The sequence below is a fragment of the Papio anubis genome, chromosome 1, assembly GCF_008728515.1.
Source record: "Papio anubis isolate 15944 chromosome 1, Panubis1.0, whole genome shotgun sequence".
Taxonomy (NCBI): Eukaryota; Metazoa; Chordata; class Mammalia; order Primates; family Cercopithecidae; genus Papio; species Papio anubis.
The window spans coordinates 161,597,872-161,616,767 of record NC_044976.1 but is presented as its reverse complement, the minus strand read 5'-3'; the positions used below and the strand labels follow the sequence as shown (position 1 = coordinate 161,616,767).

The 18,896-nt window shown below is 40.6% G+C and overlaps 1 protein-coding gene across 5 annotated transcripts in view; it reads left to right on the top strand.

Moving 5' to 3' along the window:
- Window positions 1–14,450, top strand: part of NR5A2 (nuclear receptor subfamily 5 group A member 2) — a 149,845-nt gene extending 135,395 nt beyond the window's left edge. For all 5 annotated transcript variants that reach the window (XM_003893345.5, XM_003893344.5, XM_021928935.2 and 2 more), the window contains one exon: window positions 11,001–14,450. In XM_003893345.5, coding sequence (XP_003893394.1) covers window positions 11,001–11,248 — 248 coding nt within the window. In that variant the 3' untranslated portion in view covers window positions 11,249–14,450. The remainder of the gene's footprint in view (window positions 1–11,000) is intronic.
- The last annotated feature ends 4,446 nt before the right edge of the window (window positions 14,451–18,896 follow it).

Genomic DNA, 18,896 nt, shown 5'->3' with positions numbered 1-18,896 from the left:
CTGTCCTCACAATTGACAGTGAAATAACCATGTAATACCAAGTGCCCTGCATGATGGGCAAGTAGAATGTGCTGTAGAATCACAGCAGAGAGGACTTCAGGGAGGCTTCCTGGACGTAATAATGTCTGTGCTGAGGCCCAGGAGATTAGTCAAAATTATCCAAATAAAGGTTAGGGGAAGAAAGTTCCAGGCACTGGCCCAGGCACATTCAAAAAACTGAAAGAAGTTGGTGGCTGGGGTGAAATAAAATGGGATAAACAGGCCAAATAAATGTCTTTAATCTTTAACCCAGGGTAGTGGGGGGCCATTGAATGATTTTAAGTAGAGGGTACTGGAGGACATAATTGGATTCACATTTAAAGTTATCACTCATGCTGTTGTGAGGAAAATGCATTTGGAGGAGGGGACAACATTGGAGGAATCAGTTATAAGTAACAGAGGCGAGTTACGGTTGCAGCAATGGAGAATAAAGGAGAGATGCAAGAAGCAATTAGAAAGCAGAGGCAGCAACTTGGTGATGAATGGACTGGAAACGAAAAGGAGAGGGAGGAGTCATGAATGAATCTGGGTCTCGGGCTTGAAATCCCAGGTAGATATTGGGTAACGGGGTGGATTCTTAGTCCAATCACTGGTATAAGAAAAGCAGAAGGAACAGGTTTAGAAAACCAGACAGATTGAGCTACATTTTAGACACTGTGAGTTTGAGATGCCCCCTAGCTATCAGGTGAGAGATCTAATAAACAGTCATATGGATAGAACCAAATGAAGTTATATTCTGCAATCTTCCACATGGGTCACTGAGTGAGCTGGTGAAAGCATTGAACACACTGAAGTAAAATGTTCGACACATGGAAAAGTCCAAAGAATTTGAGAAAAACAAGCAGGCTTGGCATTACAAGCCAAATGACCCTGCCAAAAAAGTCCTCTTTGAATCCATTTCCCAAGAAAGCACAATCTATAATGGAGTTTGTGCGTTTCACTTGCTGTTATAAAACAATTCTACACAAAATAAAAATAAAGTCGGCCATGAATTTGATATGGAAGAATAGCAGCATGTCAAAGCCCAAAAAAGAAAGAGAGAGAGAGAGAGAGAGAGAGAGAGAGAGAGAGAGAGAGAAAGAAAGAAAGAAAGAAAGAAAGAAAGAAAGAAAGAAAGAAAGAAAGAAAGAAAGAAAGAAAGAAAGAAAGAAAGAGAGAAAAGAAAGAAAGAAAGAAAGATTTATTTTAGTTTAGGGCAAGAATTTAAATAGAAAGTTTATTCTCGTATTTCCTAAGGATCTCCTCTGTGCTGAGCACTGGCCAGGCACTAGGAATACAGCTGCACATAAGACCAAGTTTCTGCGTACACGGCTTTCATTCTAGTGGGGGTGATGGGCAATTTTGGGTTTTTTTTTTTTTTTTTTCTTTTGGAGACAAGATCTTACTCTGTTTCCCCAGCTGGAGTGCAGTGGCACTATCTTGCTTCACTGCAGCCCCAACTTCCTGGGGTCAAGTGATTCTCCCACCTCAGCGTCCCAAGTAGCTGAACTGTAGACGCAGACCACCACGCTCACTAATTTTTGTAGAGACAGGGTTTTGCCATGTTGGCCAGGCTGGCCTTGAACTCCTGGGTTCAAGAGGTCCTCCAACCTTGGCCTGCCAAAGTGCTGGGATTACAAGCGTGAGCCACTGCACCCAGCTTGGCAGTTTTTAAAATTAGACAAATGGGCCAGGCCCCGTGGCTCACGCCTGTAATCCCAGCACTTTGGGAGGCTGAGGCGGGCAGATCACCAGGTCAGGAGATCGAGACCATCCTGGCTAACATGGTGAAACCCCCGTCTCTGCTAAAAATACAAAAAATTAGCCAGGCATGGTGGCGGGCACCTGTAGTCCCAGCTACTCGGGAGGCCGAGGCAGGAGAATGGCGTGAACCCAGGAGGCGGAGCTGGCAGTGAGCCAAGATCGCGCTACTGCACTCCAGCCTGGGGTGACAGAATGAGATTCTATCTCAAAAAAAATAAAAAATAAAAATAAATAAAATAAATAAAATAAAATTAGACAAATGTATGCATAATGTAAGGTCAGTCATGAACAAGCAAAAATAAGAATACATCATTTAGGGATATAAGAAAATAGGTGATATTGTTTGGATCTTTGTCCCTGCCCAAATCTCATGTTGAACTGTAATCCCCGATGCTGGAGGTGGGGCCTGGTAAGATGTATTTGGACCATGGGGTCATGACCCAAAACACCAGGTCCCTCAGGGCCTGGTGTTGTCTCAGTGATGGTGAGTTTTTGCCAGATCTGGTAAATTTAGAAACGTGTATCACCTCCCTACATTCTCTCTCTCTCTGGCTCCTGCTTTCACCGTGTCATATGCCTGCCCCGTGGTCACCCTCCGCCATGGTTTTAATCTTCTTGAGACCTCCCCAGAAGCTGAGCAGATGCCAACACCATGCTTCCTGTAAAACCTGCAGGTTCAGAACCAATTAAACCTCTTTTCTTTATAAATTACCCAGTCTTAGGTATTTACAGCAGTGCAAGAACAGCCTAGAGGAAATACAGAATTCTGGATTATGATCACCTCTGGGGCATCAGGAATTCGTTCTTGGGAGGAACACACAGATAGCCTGAAGAGTGCTGAGTAGTGGATTCATAGGTATTCACTATACTATGTTTAAAAACTGAAATATACATTACATTTAAAAAATTAATTATAGTAAAATATGCAAAATGTAAAATTTACCATCTTAACCACTTTTCCATAGATTTTAATAGACTTTTTTTTTTTTTTTTTTTGAGACAGTCTCGCTCTGTTGCCCAGGCTTGAGTATAATCTGTATGGCACGTACACAGTGGCACGATCTCAGCTCACTGCAACCTCCCTCTCCTGTGTTCAAGTGATTCTCCTGCCTTAGCCTCCTAAGTAGCTGGGATTACAGGTGCATGCCACCATGCCCGGCTAATTTTTGTATTTTTAGAAGAGATGGAGTTTCCACATGTTGGCCAGGCTGGTCTTAAACACCTGACCTCAAGTGATTCACCCACCTCAGCCTCTCAAAGTGCTAGGATTACAGGCGTGAGCCACTGCACCTGGCAAACTTTATTTTTTTATAGCAATTTTTTTTTTTTTTTTTAAAGACAGAGTCTCATTCTTGTCACCCAGGGTGGAGTGCAATGGCACAATCTCAGCTCACTGCAACCTCTGCCTCCTGGATTCAAGTGATTCTCCTGCCTCAGCCTCCCGAGTAGCCGGGATTACAGGTGTACACCACCACGTGGGACCTTTTTTCTAAACCATGTATACAAAAAGAGGCAAAAGTGGAGAAATTCTTATTTCTTAGCCTTGGCACCTGTACAATACAATTGGAAGGGGTTGGGGTGGGGCTTGTCCAGAGAAGTCCCCACAAAGGTGCCCCATGACACTAGACCGTGCTCAGTCTCCATCGTGAGACTATTATTTATAATATTGATTTGTAGCACTTAGATGTTAAATTTCCTTCAAAATCTCAAACATTAAGTTGTGTTACATGCCAATATAAATGTCAAATGTATATTACTTCATTCAAATTATCTGAAAACCATTCATTCGCATATCATGAGATCCTTTAGAAACGGAACTATTTGACTAACCAGCACGTCCCATTCTCCAACTCCAGCAAGTGACAGAAACTTGCAGGCATTGACACAATAAGGGGAAAAAAATCTCCAGGACTTTAAAGTAATGAGCTCTGCAGGGTCCAGATTCCTGTTCTGCCAGAGAGAAGTCTTGTGGTAGAGGATACAAAGACTTTAGAGTGAGACAGGCCTGATCATAAATTCAAGATCTTCTTACTAGCATTAAAATCCTAGATGAGTTTCTCAACCCCTCTAGGTCTCTGTTTTTTCATCGGGAAAATAGTATTAATAATAACTTCCCCATAAGATTCTTAAGAGGCTTAAATATGTTAAAGACACTTGTCACATTAATTGGTGTTTGGTAAATGTTATTTCCTCCCTCATTCTTACTAACTTTGAGATCTTGGGAAAGCCATTGAATCCCTCTGATTCTTAATTTCATTAATACCTATAACACCTTCTAGGATAGAATCCTCTACAATTTAACTTCTCCTGAATCCCACTCCTAGGCCAGTTGTTTTCTACACATTCTCACTAACTCCTGGGATTTCACCCATCACCCAACAGTTGTACACTGATAAGTCCCAAATCTATACCCCAGCTCAAGCCTTTCTCTTGAGGTCTGGACCTTGATGTCTGGCCATTTCCTGGACATCGTCACCCAATATTCCATGTGCCCCTTAAATTCAACATGGCCATACCAAGGCTCCTTAAATATTGCTTCTCAAATTTGCTGCTCCTCTTGCCTTGGTGATGGCCACCACCTTCCTCCCTTAACAGACACCTGGAAGCCATCCAGGACCCTCACTCGTTCTCTCTGTCTCTCCTACTTTTTATTAACCCAAGGCCAACAAAACCTGTTACATCAACCATCTTGATGCCTTTCAAGTCCCTCCCCACCTCCTTGGCCGCCATATTTCTCTTCTGTGTTCCTGCAGCAGCCTCCTGGCTGGTCTCCCTCCATGAGCCTGCTCTCCCCTCACCCTCCTGCACACACTAGTCCCTTCTACACACTCCTGGCAGAATGCTTTTTCTAAATCACAAAGCTGACCGTTTCCCTGTTTCCTAAAACTATTCAGCGTTTCTGCCTTGCTTTCACAACAAAATCCAGACCATCTGACATGCAATGGTCTTCACAGTCTTAAACCTTACGGCCCATCTTCATCTGGCCCACCTATTCCTTCGCCACAAAGGCTGAGCTGTTTAACAGTGTACCAAAGACCTCTGTTCTTTCCTTCTCTAGGAAAGAGAGATATAGACCACTGTCTGCTAGGATATGCGTTCTCTTTCATGTGTTGCTCAGCTCATTCTAACTCATCTTTCAAAACTCCTCAGGTGTCACCTCCCCCAGGGACCCCTCTTTTCTCTTGAACCCTATGTTAGCTGCCCATCCTGTGAGGGCACTGCTTATCTGTATCACATTAATTGAGCTACTGTATACAGAGACTGTGCCTTTATTTCCATATCTCCAGCACCCAGACCAGAGCTGTAAGACTGACAGACTGAATGAATGAATGAATGTGTATACATTGTGTATACACGAAGGTATGAAATAATAAATAAAGCATGTTAAGAATGTTTTGTAAACTACAAAGCACCAATCAGTTGTAAGGGCTTGTTATTTCTGTGTACATACATAGTACATACACTTTATATCCACTTTTTTTTTTTTTTTTAAGAGACAGGGTCTCACTCTGTTGCCCAGGCTGGAGTGCAGTGGCACAATTATAGGCTACTGCAACCTTGAGCTCCTGGGCTCAAGTGATGCTCCTACTTCAGCCTCTCAAGTAGCTGAGACTACAGGCAAACACCACCATGTCCAGTCAACTTTTTATTTCTAATTTTTGGGGAGACAGGAGTCTTGCTGTGGTGCCTAGGCTGGTCTCGAACTCCTGGGCTGAAGCGATCCTCCATTTTTGTAGATAGCTCCTGCCAAGGGCTGCATTTTCTTATTAATTTGCCCATGAAAGCATAAAATTGTATGTTCTAGTTGGTAAAAATAACTCTTGGGTTAGTGTGTGTGTGTGTGTGTGTGTGTACACACCTATATTATTCTAAGGGACTCATGGGAATGAATTTAAAACCTTGAGTTTTGGATTTTGCTGGAAACTGGAGATAGAATCTAAGTTTAGGTGTCAGCACCAAAATTATCCTGCCCTCCCCTCCCCAATCCCTAAACAGCCCTGATTTCTTTTTAAACGTGAACTTTGTTCTTATGAAAAGAACTAACATGTTCTCCAACTTCCAGAAGTTCTTACAAAATTAGTTATATAGATTATCCAAATTTGGCCCTTTAAAAAATAATTTTGAACATTAGCTCTTTACAGAAAATCTATTTTCCTTCTCCTTTTCTAGAGGAAGGGCCCTTCTGAGGGCAAATCGTGCGGCAGTTTATAGATTGTCATCTCTCTAAAGACATCAAAGAAAATAAGTATTTTCTATGTGCAAAATGGTACCTCTTTTTCCACCTTTATGTCCTTTAAAAGATTAGATAAGCTAGCTCGCACCTGTAATTAATCCAAGATATTCCCAGTTACTGGGACCAGGAGTAGCTGAGGCCGGAGGATCACTTGAGCCCAGGAGTTCAAGGCTACAGTGAGTTATGATGTCACCACTGCATTCCTGTCTGGGTGGCAGAATGAGACTCTGTCCCTATTTATAAAAAAAAAAAAAAAAAATCAGACAATAATATTAGTAATTTAAAAAATTAAAATCTTTACAAAGACAAAAAAGACTAAGGAATTTCTTTCCCCACTTGTGAAAAATTAACGAATATAATTACCTTGCCAGCAAAAGCCAACACATTCCACGTGAGCCTCACAGCCCCCAGCCCCCTGGCTCAGCAGAGGACCCATTTCTGAAAAAGTGTGTTGAATGACAAGGTTTATAGGCTGCACCATTATGGCAGCTACCAGGGAGGCAGAGATGAGTATCTTCCTCTTCAGAGAGCGTGAATGTTGTGTATGACTGAAAAGTCAGCCCTGTAATATATTCAAGAAGACCTAAGGGTTTACTTTCCAATAAGGATGGAAAAAAATCTGAGCACCCCACTGTGAGCTTATCGTAATGCGCTTCATATAAAAAGTTGGTAATTAGTCCCTGAGTGAATAAAGTAGAATAGATGATAAGAGATTGATACTAAGAGGAGAAGCACAAAATGCTCTTGCCAGTCATCAAAATTTAAAGGCTATAGAGAAAGGGTTGGGGATGCCTCTGTCTGTTTACATACTATTTCCAACTCAGAATTTGTAATGATGGGGTTTATTAACTGGTGTTTTTAAATTGTATGAAAATGAAGCTTGTATAAATTTCAAAGGAACACACGGAGTGCCAAATGCAGGAGCCTTTGCAATCCAGCCTAAAATGCCACAGAAAAACTGGTGGGAATTTTGATCTCATATCAATCTCTTTTCCTCCAGCTTGGGGGTCTTTTGCTAAAATCCAGATGCGGGACAATGCTATTGAATACGAGAATCAAACAGCATATTTCAAAAACACATATTTCTGGGAACTCCAGAACATGTAATCATTTGTCTAGATTTTGTTTTCTTCATATAATTTAATATCAATTCACTTGTATATTTCTGTTGTTAGAGACTCCTGCTATAGATGAGTTCAGATTCCCAAGCTGCAGCTACCATTCATTACTTAATATGGAATAGGGCTTGATTTTTATTGGAGGGACGTTACAGAGAAAATGGAAATCAGGACAATTTCAGTGTTTACATCTGGGCCATAGCTTTGCATTAAACATGCTTCCCCTTCCCATCCCCAAGTCCTGAGAATTTAAATTTCTATTTTAATGGGATTCATGTTTTAATTTTTATGAAAAGGCATGCATTTTCATCAAAACTAATTCCATGAGTACTGAGGAAACACACTGAAGTTTCTAAACTCTTCCTAAAAAGTAAATACAAGTGAACCACATAAACGAGTGAAAATTCCAGGTCTTTGGGAGGTGGTATCATTTGTATTTTGGCACTTAATATTTTCCGTTGCTTTTAGGTCCTTGTGAACTGTCTGTGAACTACCTCGATTATAGTGGAAAATCCAGGGTCTACCTGTCTGTCAAGTCCAGTCCACAGCATCCCAGGGACTGACTCCAATCCGAATGAGATCATAGGCAGGTTTTACTTACCACAAAACTGACCAGTGAAAATCCTCATTTGCAAAACACGTAAATTAGAACTTGATTATTCAGATTACAAAAGGATTCATCAGAGGACTTTCTGAATAGAAAACACGATTACATGTAAAGTATGGTATTTTATTTCAGGGAGAGATCCATTACATATATGCCAAATTTTTGAAAATCAGTTTCTAGTTAGAAAAAGAAAGGAAATTGGCTTGTGAAATAATTTAACAGGTCAAATTCACAATTGTATCAATCTTGGACAAATACAACAAGAATGTGAAGCAAAGAGTTGCTGGTGGATTCCCTGAGGATGGCTGGACTAAAGTATATCCCTTATCCCCAGGAGCTTACAGTCTGCATAGGGAAATGGATGATTAAATAGACAGAAGCCAGCACCGAGGCAGGCAGCAGAGCAATGATCCTGGAACAGCATGGTCAGTAAATGAGAGGAATTCAATCAGAACTTCTTCAGGATCATTGCCATGTGTATAGATGTCAAAACAAAATGATGTTCAGCAAGTAAGAATCTTTGGGACAATTAGCAGCATACATTTTATTACTTCATGATAACATTCATCAAAATAGCTTAATGGGATAATTAATTCAGGCATGTGGATTCAATTCTGATAAGCTTTAGCAAAAAATAGTATATTTAGCCCAAGTATGAGAAACCTATATATTTTCCTGCCAGAAGGAAAATTGCATGTATTTCCAAACTTTTGAGGGAAAAGGGTGTCAGTATGAACCAGTATTCATAGAAATTAACCATCGAGGCTGGACACAGTAGCTCACGCCTGTAATCCCAGCACTTTGGGAGGCCAAGGTGGGTGGATCACTGGAAGTCAGAAGTTCGAGACCACCCTAGTCAACATGGTGAAACTGGTCTCTACTAAAAATACAAAACTCAACTGGGCGTGGCGGCGCATGTCTGTAATCCCAGCTACTCGGGAGGCTGAGGCAGGAGAATTGCTTGAACCCGGGAGGTGGAGGTTACAGTGAGCCGAGATGCACCACTGTACTATAGCCTAGGCAACAGAGCAAGACTTTGTCTCAACCAAAAAAAAAAAAAAAGAAAAGAAAGAAAAAAAGAAGGAAATTAACCAATAAATGCTGAGCTGAAGACTCTAAATTTTTAATAGTAAGTGGATAAACCAAAACTTATGATCTAGTCTTTGTTTTATGTTTGTTGGTAGTTTTCTTTCCTTTTTTTTTTCCTTAACAGAGCAGCATAGTTTATCACAGAATGTTAAACCTACTTCTCAAAAAAATACTTTTATCAAAAAAGGAAAGTTTCAAGCAACTTTCGAAAAAAAGGCTATTCTTCATTTTCTTACATTTTATATTAATTCTATGCAAATTTCTACATCCTCTCTATTAATCTCTGTGACTGTTAATAGCTTTGCTTGCTGGTGAGAGTATTTTTCACTGTAGCGTAAAGTAATACTCCATTTCAAATTGTTTTAATAGTCATGTTTTAATCACTATAATGCAACACAAATGTAGATTTTTCTATCATGTACCAAGGTACAACATATTGAAGGTATTTCTGATTATTTATATTATGTAATTTTGAACCAAGTATGACTGGATACATAGTCATATTTATAAATATTTTTAAGTAACTTAAAATCATTAAAAAATATATTAAATAAGACAGGTGGAAAATGCTTTACTAACTGTAAAGTGCCGCATGTGTAAAATGTCCAGAGCACACCAATGTGGTTGCCAATTTAAAAGCCACCAGAAGGCACAGAGCTCCTTATTTGTAGTATTTATCTGTCTGTAAAACTCATTAATGAATAATCAAATATGTTTGAGTCTCCCATCTCGCTTTGAAAGAGATGTGGTACCAACTCTCGACATAGCTATTTCAGTACTAATTCCTCACTGTTTTTAATTTGGGTCAGAGACTTGGGGATTGAAAGGGGAAGCATGTTTAATGCAAAGCTATGGCCCAAATGTAAACACTGAAATCGTCCTGAACACACTTCAACAGCGAATGTATGACAGCCTAGTGTAAAGCCATTTAGAAATAACAAGATGGACATGTACACATATGTAGGTTAAGTTCAACAGCATATAATGCCAAAAACAGTATAGTGGGTATGAGTTACTTTAACCGAGTTTAATACCTTTATCCTTTTAGTCATGGTACTGTGTGGTTTTCTTCTGAATCTCTTTCTCATTTATTTTTATCCAATTAGAAAATAAAGCAGGGCAGGGTGGCTGCATCTGTTTACTTTGTGAGCATGGGTGTATGTAAACACACACATGTATCTGTCTATTTTTCCCAGAGGCTTCTATGTACACATCGTATAAAAGTCATACTGTTAACATAAATCAACCCCAGAAGAGAAATTCCAGCATACCATTTTCCCTTGCCTATTGTCTGTGTGTGTGTTTGTATGTCAGTCTGTCTTTTTCTTCTGGCTTTCTCTCTTATTCAGTATTTATAAGGACCTTTAGGGCAGATGTCTAAAAACAACTGCATAGTCATCAGGAGTTAGGCGGAATGAAATGCCTTCGCTCATCTTCTCTACATGAGTGACCAGAAGAAAAAAAGAAACACAAAGTATCAGACTTTAGAAACCACATGCAGGTTAAAGGGCACCGACCATCCTGGCTTGTGTTCTGCCTAAAGGACAAGGCTTTCATTTGATAAAGATCATTAGTCACCAAGATATATATTTTAGAGAGTTCCCAGTAGCGAATATTCCGTTGGCAGTCACTGGAGTGTACCAGATGGTTCATTAGCATAGGCTAGACAAGTCAAAGACTTTCAGAATCATTTAGAAAATGTCAAACAGAAACAAGAATCCTGTCACTTTTTATTAGAATTAACTACATCATACCCTGGACACAGATTTCACCTTGGGTCAGAAAAATTAATACAGAATTATATGAATTGTGTAATATACTGGGTTAAGATAGGTCTTTCTCCAGGGACTCATTTGCTGGCAATATATTAAGATCCCTCTACTTTAGGAATCCTCAAACCTTTCCTTTTGTAAGATATGAAAAGAGTTGACCTTGCTCAAAATCCATTGGTGTCTAATTGATTTGAGGTATATGCAGAATTTCAACAAGACATTCTTCTAAAGCTCTTTTGTGATCCTTTTCCCAGGAAGCTCGGTGAGTGGGGTTATTCAGCAGCACGTAAAGTATGCTTTATGTCAAAAGGAAAATATATCCATTAATTGAACACATTGCTTTAGTAAACAGGAATTAAAATGCTATTGAAATGTTGCTTTTCTTTTTTTTAATGCAGATGTCAAAAACCTTGAAAACTTCCAGCTGGTAGAAGGTGTCCAGGAACAAGTCAATGCCGCCCTGCTGGACTACACAATGTGTAACTACCCGCAGCAGACAGAGAAATTTGGACAGCTACTTCTTCGACTACCCGAAATCCGGGCCATCAGCATGCAGGCTGAAGAATACCTCTACTACAAGCACCTGAACGGGGATGTGCCGTATAATAACCTTCTCATTGAAATGTTGCATGCAAAAAGAGCATAAGTTACAACCCCTAGGAGCTCTGCTTTCAAAACAAAAAGAGATTGGGGGAGTGGGGAGGGGAAAGAACAGGAAGAAAAAAAGTACTCTGAACTGCTCCAAGCAACACTAATTAAAAACTTGCTTTAAAGATATTGAATTTAAAAAGGCATAATAATCAAATACTTAATAGCAAATAAATGATGTATCAGGGTATTTGTATTGCAAACTGTGAATCAAAGGCTTCACATCCCCAGAGGATTCCATAGAAAAGACATTGTAATGGAGTGGATTGAACTCACAGATGGATAGCAACACCGTCAGAATAAAAACGGACAGAACAATTCTTGTATATTTAAACTGATCTCCGCTATGAAGAAATTTAGGAACTAATCTTATTAATTAGGCTGATACAGCGGGGGATTTGAGCTTACGGGATTCCTCCATGGTAAAGCTGAACTGAAACAATTCTCAAGAATGCATCAGCTGTACCTACAATAGCCCCTCCCTCCTCCTTTGAAGGCCCCAGCACCTCTGCCCTGTGGTCACCGAATCTGTACTAAGGACCTATGTTCAGCCACACCCAGTAGTAGCTCCACCAAATCATGAACAGCCTAATTTTGAGTGTCTGTGTCTTAGACCTGCAAACAGCTAATAGGAAATTCTATTAATATGTTAGCTTGCCATTTTAAATATGTTCTGAGGTTTGTTTTGTCACGTGTTCATGATGTTAAGAAAATGCAGGCAGTATCTCTCTTCTATCTTATATAAGTGTTAATTAATATTAAGGGAAATGACTACAAACTTTCAAAGCAAATGCTCCATAGCTAAAGTAACTTAGACCTTATTTCTGCTACTGTTGCTGAAATGTGGCTTTGGCGTTGTTGGGTTTCATAAAAAATTTCTGGCAGGAAGTCTTGTTAGGATACGTCAGTCTTTTTCATCATCCAAGTTTGTAGTTCATTTAAAAATAAAATATTAAACATATTTTGCTAGGATGTCAAATAGTCACAGTTCTAAGTCATTGGAAACAAAATTGATGCGTGTTAATCTATGCAAAGAGAAAGGAAAGGATGAGGTGATGTATTGACTCAAGGTTCATTCTTGCTGCAATTGAACATCCTCAAAACTTGGATGGAAATGGTGATTTTTACATGTGGCCTGGAAAGATATTAAAGTAATTCAAATCTTCTCCAAAGGGGAAAGGAAGAGAGTGATACTGACCTTTCTAAGTCATAGACCAAAGTCTGCTGTAGAACAAATATGGGAGGACAAAGAATCGCAAATTCTTCAAATGACTATTATCAGTATTATTAACATGCGATGCCACAGGTATGAAAGTCTTGCCTTATTTCACAATTTTAAAAGGTAGCTGTGCAGATGTGGATCAACATTTGTTTAAAATAAAGTATTAATACTTTAAAGTCAAATAAGATATAGTGTTTACATTCTTTAGGTCCTGAGGGGCAGGGGGATCTGTGATATAACAAAATAGCAAAAGCAGTTATTTCCTTAATGTTATTTTTCTGATTGGTAATTATTTTTAACAGTACTTAATTATTCTATGTCGTGAGACACTAAAATCAAAAACGGGAATCTCATTTAGACTTTAATTTTTTTGAGATTATCGGCGGCACAATCACTTGTAGAAACTGTAAAAAATGAAAGTATCTCCTAGTCCCTTAATTTTTTCATAAATGTTTCTGGCTTTTGAATAGTGTATTTATATTGTATATCATAGTTTCAACTGTAGACAATTATGATGCTAATTTATTGTTCCTTGGTTTCAACTTTGTATAAGATATAGCCAAGACTGAAGAAACCAAATATATGTGTTTACTGTAGCATGTCTTCAAGTTAGTGGAACTTAGTTCAGGGGCATAGAAGAGTCTTAATGAATTAAAATCATTCACTTCATTAAATGTCTGTAAATCTTCATCATTCCTACTGTAGTTTATTTAATATCTATTGTAAATTATGTGACTTGTAGCTTCCTCTGGTTTTCAAGTAAACTTAACAAGGTGGAGTCTTACCTGGTTTTCCTTTCCAAGCATTGTAAGTTGTATACCAAAGATATTAGTTATTACTTCCGTGCGTACAAAGAGGATTATTTTATTACTTTTAGTAATCACCTCTAATACTCATCCACATGAAGGGTACACATTAGATAAGCTGGGCATTGGCTCATGCACAATCTCAGTCACCCGTGTTATCTTCATGGCTCAAAGGACAATGCAAAATCACCGACCAGAGCGCATATCCAAAGCATTACAGAGAACAGCAGCATCATTGCCCTCTCCAGCTGAAAAACAAGTTGGCTAGAAGATACACGGAGAGGAATGGTGTTGTCAACAGTTAATGAAACGGTCCTATCATGCATATGTAATGTGGGTGGAGACAATTATAAGATTTGACTATAACTATTTGGAGGGTCTTTAACATTGCCAAAAAACCAAATATGTTGATTTTTATTTTATTTTATTTTGTATTTTAAGAGGCGAGATCTTGATCTCATATGCTGCCCAGGCTGGCCTCGAACTCCTGGGCTCAAGCATTCCTCCCACTTCAGCCTTCCCAGTAGCTGGGACCAGGGATGCACGCCAGCACGCCTGGCTACATTGACTCTTAAAATCTATGTTCTCTTATTTTAAAGATACAGTACTCCCCACTGAAAATCAAACCTAAAAAATGTCACTTATTGGTATGTTGTTAACCTGGTAGATTAAATCATGAGAACGATTAGAAAGATGGGCAACACAGCGGGTTACATCCACACTGCTGATCACACCAACGACAGGAGCTGATAAGCAAGAAAGCATCACAGCCAGCGTCTGTTCACCCAAGGTTGACAAGTGAAGTTTCTCTAGTGTTGATTGTTAGCCAATTTGTAACCTGACATTTACTTAGCAACTGCCTTATCAATTACAGGATTTACCGGTAACAGCAGACTCAAATATAAAAGTTTTTGGCTTAACTTGGTTTATTATAGTTGCTCTATGTTTGTAAACAGACAATCCGTAATGTCTGATTATTTGTATCACAGATCTGCAGCTGCCTTGGACTTGAATCCATGCAATGTTTAGAGTGTGAAGTCGGTTACTTGTTGATGTTTTCTTACTGTATCAATCAAATACATATTGTCATGTCAGTTCTTGCCAGGAATTTCTCAACAAAATGGAATTTTTTTTCAGTATTTCAATAAATATTGATATGCCCAGCCTGATAATTTTTAAAAGTTTTTATGTTGTCCTCATTCTATTGGGTACTAAAGCTTTTTTTTTGTTTTGCTTTTTTTTTTTTTTTTTTTTGAGACGGAGTCTTGCTCTGTCGCCCAGGCTGGAGTGCAGCGTCGCAATCTCGGCTCACTGCAAGCTCTGCCTCCCGGGTTCACACCATTCTCCTGCCTCAGCCTCCCGAGTAGCTGGGACTACAGGCGCTCGCCACTACGCCTGGCTAATTTTTGTATTCTTTAGTAGAGCCGGGGTTTCACTGTGTTAGCCAGGACGGTCTCGATCTCCTGACCTCGTGATCCACCCGCCTCAGCCTCCTAAAGTGCTGGGATTACAGGCGTGAGCCACCGCGCCCGGCCAACTAAAGCTTCTAAGAAAGAGCAAAAGAATCCCACAGGAATAGATACTTTTCCCTCTAGATATCTCCTAGAGTGGTTGACTGTCCTTCCATGGATACCTGAAGCATTAAATTCAATCTGCACATCATCTCTACATGTGAAACAAAGTATTTTATATCATTTACTGTTATAATCAATAAGCAGAAAAATCTTAATAGCCTCTCACTTTTTTGTAGAGCTTATGGTGCCCTGAGAACTTTCCCAAGTGATTTATTAATTCACTGGGTCTTCAGAACAGATCCAGGAGGTATTATTCTCATCTTAAAGCCCCTTGCACAAAACTATTCGAAACACTAGTCAGAGGAGGAGCGGGAATTTGAACCTAGGCAGTTTGACTCCAGAATCAACACTCTTAAACACTATACCACTCTGTCTCTAGACCAGGAGGACACTTCAGATTTGCTTTAAAAGGCAAAGATAGGCCAGGCGCAATGGCTCACGCCGGCAATCCCAGCACTTTGGGAGGCCGAGGCGGGCGGATCACCTGAGGTCAGGAGTTCAAGACCAGCCTGACCAACATGAAGAAACCCTGTCTCTCCTCAAAATACAAAATTAGCCGGGTGTGGTGGCACATGCCTGTAGTTTCAGCTATTCAGGAGGCTGAGGCAGGAGAATCGCTTGAACCAGGGAGGAGGAGGTTGTGGTGAGCTGAGATTGCCCCATTGCACTCTAGCCTGGGCAGTAAGAGCGAAACTCCGTCAAAAAAAAAGGGGGGGGGGCAAAGATATTGGAGAAAATCAGACATTAGGTCACCTCAAAGTATATAGATATTTATCAATAACCCAAACATAAAAGCGCTTATACTTTATGGATGTTAATCCTAAAAAGTAAGATGCCCATGTTCTAGAAATTAGCCTCCTTCAGTACCATTGTGGCTTTGCAGATGTTTAAGGCAATGAAATAACTACGAAATCCATTTTCAAAATTAATAAAACCTCTATTACAAAATAGTATAAGAGCCACAAAACACTTAACGGTGTTTAGGAAAAATTATGGTCCAGCCTCCCACTTCACACTCCACCCTTCCCATCCCTACCCTGGGCCAAGATAAGCAGGAAGTGCTCATTCTTTCCCAAGCAGATGCCAATTTTTCTTAGGATCCTACAAAAAGATACCATGCAGTACAACCCAAAATACTTCACTTAGAGTCTAGTGAGTATGAAACTTAAACTTACTATTATTTTTACTTTTGCCTAGGCTGGAGCACAGTGGCACGATCTCAGTTCAACAACCTCTGCCTCCAGAGCTCAAGCAATTCTCCTACCTCCACCTCCCAAGTAGCTGGAACCACACTCAGCTAATTTTTTATTTTTTGTAGAGATGAGATCTTCTTATATTGCCCAGGTTGGTCTCGAACTCCTGGGCTCATGTGATCCTTCTGCCTTGGCCTCCCAAAGTGCTGGGATGACAGGCCTGAGCCACTGTCCCTGGCCAAAACTAAGATTTTTAAGCAACTAAATAGCGGCCTACAAAATACATCCCCCTTTTCAACCTCTAACTAGAAAGAACTTTTAAAATGATTCTTGCTGACATTCCATGAAATATGAAAATATATATTCATATTTAAATGAACTATAATTACCATACAGAAGAGTGTAGCATTTGATAAATATTTACATATGTATACACCCAGGTGATCATCACACAGTGTCAAGCAAGATAAAGCATATGGATTTTTTAAAATGTTTTTATAAGCAGTTATATACTTTAAAAAAAAAAATTGGTGGAGAGAGCGTTTCTCCAAAGCCCGACCTGGCAATTGGCAGAGCTCATTCTGATGAGTGCAGAGGCCTCCCTTCCACTCACTGAGATGCTAAATCCATCAGCATGAGGCAGCCTCTAAGAAAAACCAGCCCATGCTGATGTGGATTTGATTGTTATATGTGATCTTCAAAATAACTTTGAAGAGGTTTGTACTTTTAACTAAGTTTGACGTTCAGTTTGAAGCCATCTCTGATGTATATTTTTATGAGAAACATGTGGAAAGTTTGTTCAACATAATGCAGGTCAAAATGCTACAATACTTAGTGATTTTGACATTTCCCTGGAATAATAAAGACCAATTTTCCCTAACACTGAACAGGAAGTGTATAGTTTAGTCACTCAAAATAAATATTCTTGCAATGCTTTATTACTGTTTCACGTAGGCATTTGTTTTATGTTAAGTTAGGAATTAATAATTCGGTGACTAACAGACTGTGATTGTGGTTTTGTTTGTAGAAAAGCTAAGAACCAATCTAAGAAACATTGTACGTGTGTTGCTGGAAAAGAGAGAAAGGGGCAAAGGGGGATGAAATTAGACTAATTGTTGAGTATTCCCTTGAGTGAGTTTGAAACTAAACTATCAAGAAGGGAGGAGGCTTGAAAGCACTGGAGTCTCCATGCCCTTCCTGAGCTGATGTGAGCACAGATCAGACCTGAGTCGGCCCCAGGAGGCACTGGGGATCCTGGTCCAGGCTCCATAGACACTAGATCAGATCCCAGACTATTCTTAGGATCATGTTAGAGCCAAGGGGAGACAGGAGTCGTCCTTCCAAGGAGACAGTGTGTGGACTCTGATTCGTGCTTCTTACTTTGCAGAGCACGCCCACTCTCTGGTCTCAGCAGACCCAGCAGCAGCCCCCTGTCCTCAGTGGGCCTGGGCACCCTACCCCTCAGAGGGAGAAGAAGCCCAGCCCAGGAGCTGTGCCTGGGCTGGGGCCTCTCAGTACTTTCGTGACAGGAATTGAAGTCCCTCCAGCTCCCCTGCCACCATGGGCATCTCCTGTGTGGAAGCCGTCGCAGGCTGTTCTTCCTCACCTCTCCTTCCTCCCGCGTGGCCTCAGTATCCAAGCCCCATCAGTTACTTTTCCTATTTTTCTCCCCTGTCAGTCTGCCTCTTCCTTCCCTGCAGATTTAGAGCAGGCCTTTGGCATTTCTTGCCTGGAATTATGCAGTAGACTCCGGGCTGATCTGCTATCAATCTGAACGTACTCCAAACCTCACTCCATAGAGCACCCAGACCCATCTCCCTAACCCAGAGCTGATCATGTCATTCTCTAGCTTACAGTCCTCCAATACCTGGTATCTTCAGGAAAAAGTCAACTCTCACCATGGAATCCAGGTCTTTCCTGGCACAGCCTATGCCTGCCTTCCCAGCCTCCGCCTGCTTTTCCAGCCTCCTGTCCGGGCCCACACCATGAGCACAGCCTGCTCCTTCCTGTTCACTGTTCTCCAATGGTCTAGCCAACAAAAACCAGGCTTAGAGAAGCCAAGGCAAGGAGGCTGCCCTTCCCCATCCAGCACACCCCCATCTCTGGGGCTCCCAGACCTCTGATGTTCATTATGCTCTGGTTTCATTGTGTTTGTTTCCCAGGGTGGCTCCTCTAAACTGTGAGCGAAAGAGCAAGGGCAGTGACTCAGTCATTTATAAACCACTGGCCCAGTGCCTGGCATAGAGCAGGCACGGCACATGACGTCCACAAAAGAATCAAAGTTTCCCGAGTTGTGGACCACATTGCCCCACAGTGGTCTCCTTGACTTGGCCACGTGCATCTTCATCAGGCCCAGACTAGGATAGTCCAGTACCCATCCAATACGCTCTTCTATGCCACCCCGTAACACAAACGTACTTTATGTTTGCTTCAGAGGTGATTCGCATGTGTGACGCATGTCAGCTCCCACTCTACGTGTGTTGTTCATCCAAGAACTAGGCAGTGAAAGTGGCATCACGCCATTCATATGAGGCGTTTAGCGTCATTACCCAACATCAGAAGAAAGAGCTGCAAAGGGAATTAGAACTGTGCTCTGTGGCTCAGAGAGTAGAAACCCGTAGTAGTAAGGTAGGTAAATATTATGAAGAGGAAGATTTTGACACAATGTGGGGAAAAAAAAAAGTTTCATGGTCAAAGCTGTCCAAAAATGGAACTAACTATATTACAGGCTGGTGACCTCCTAGAAACTGCTCCACCTAAGGCTGGACCTGACAACAGTTTTGGGGATGTGACTCCTACATGGAATGGCTGGCTGGGTAATCTTTAATGACCCTCCAGAACTGACAGTCCA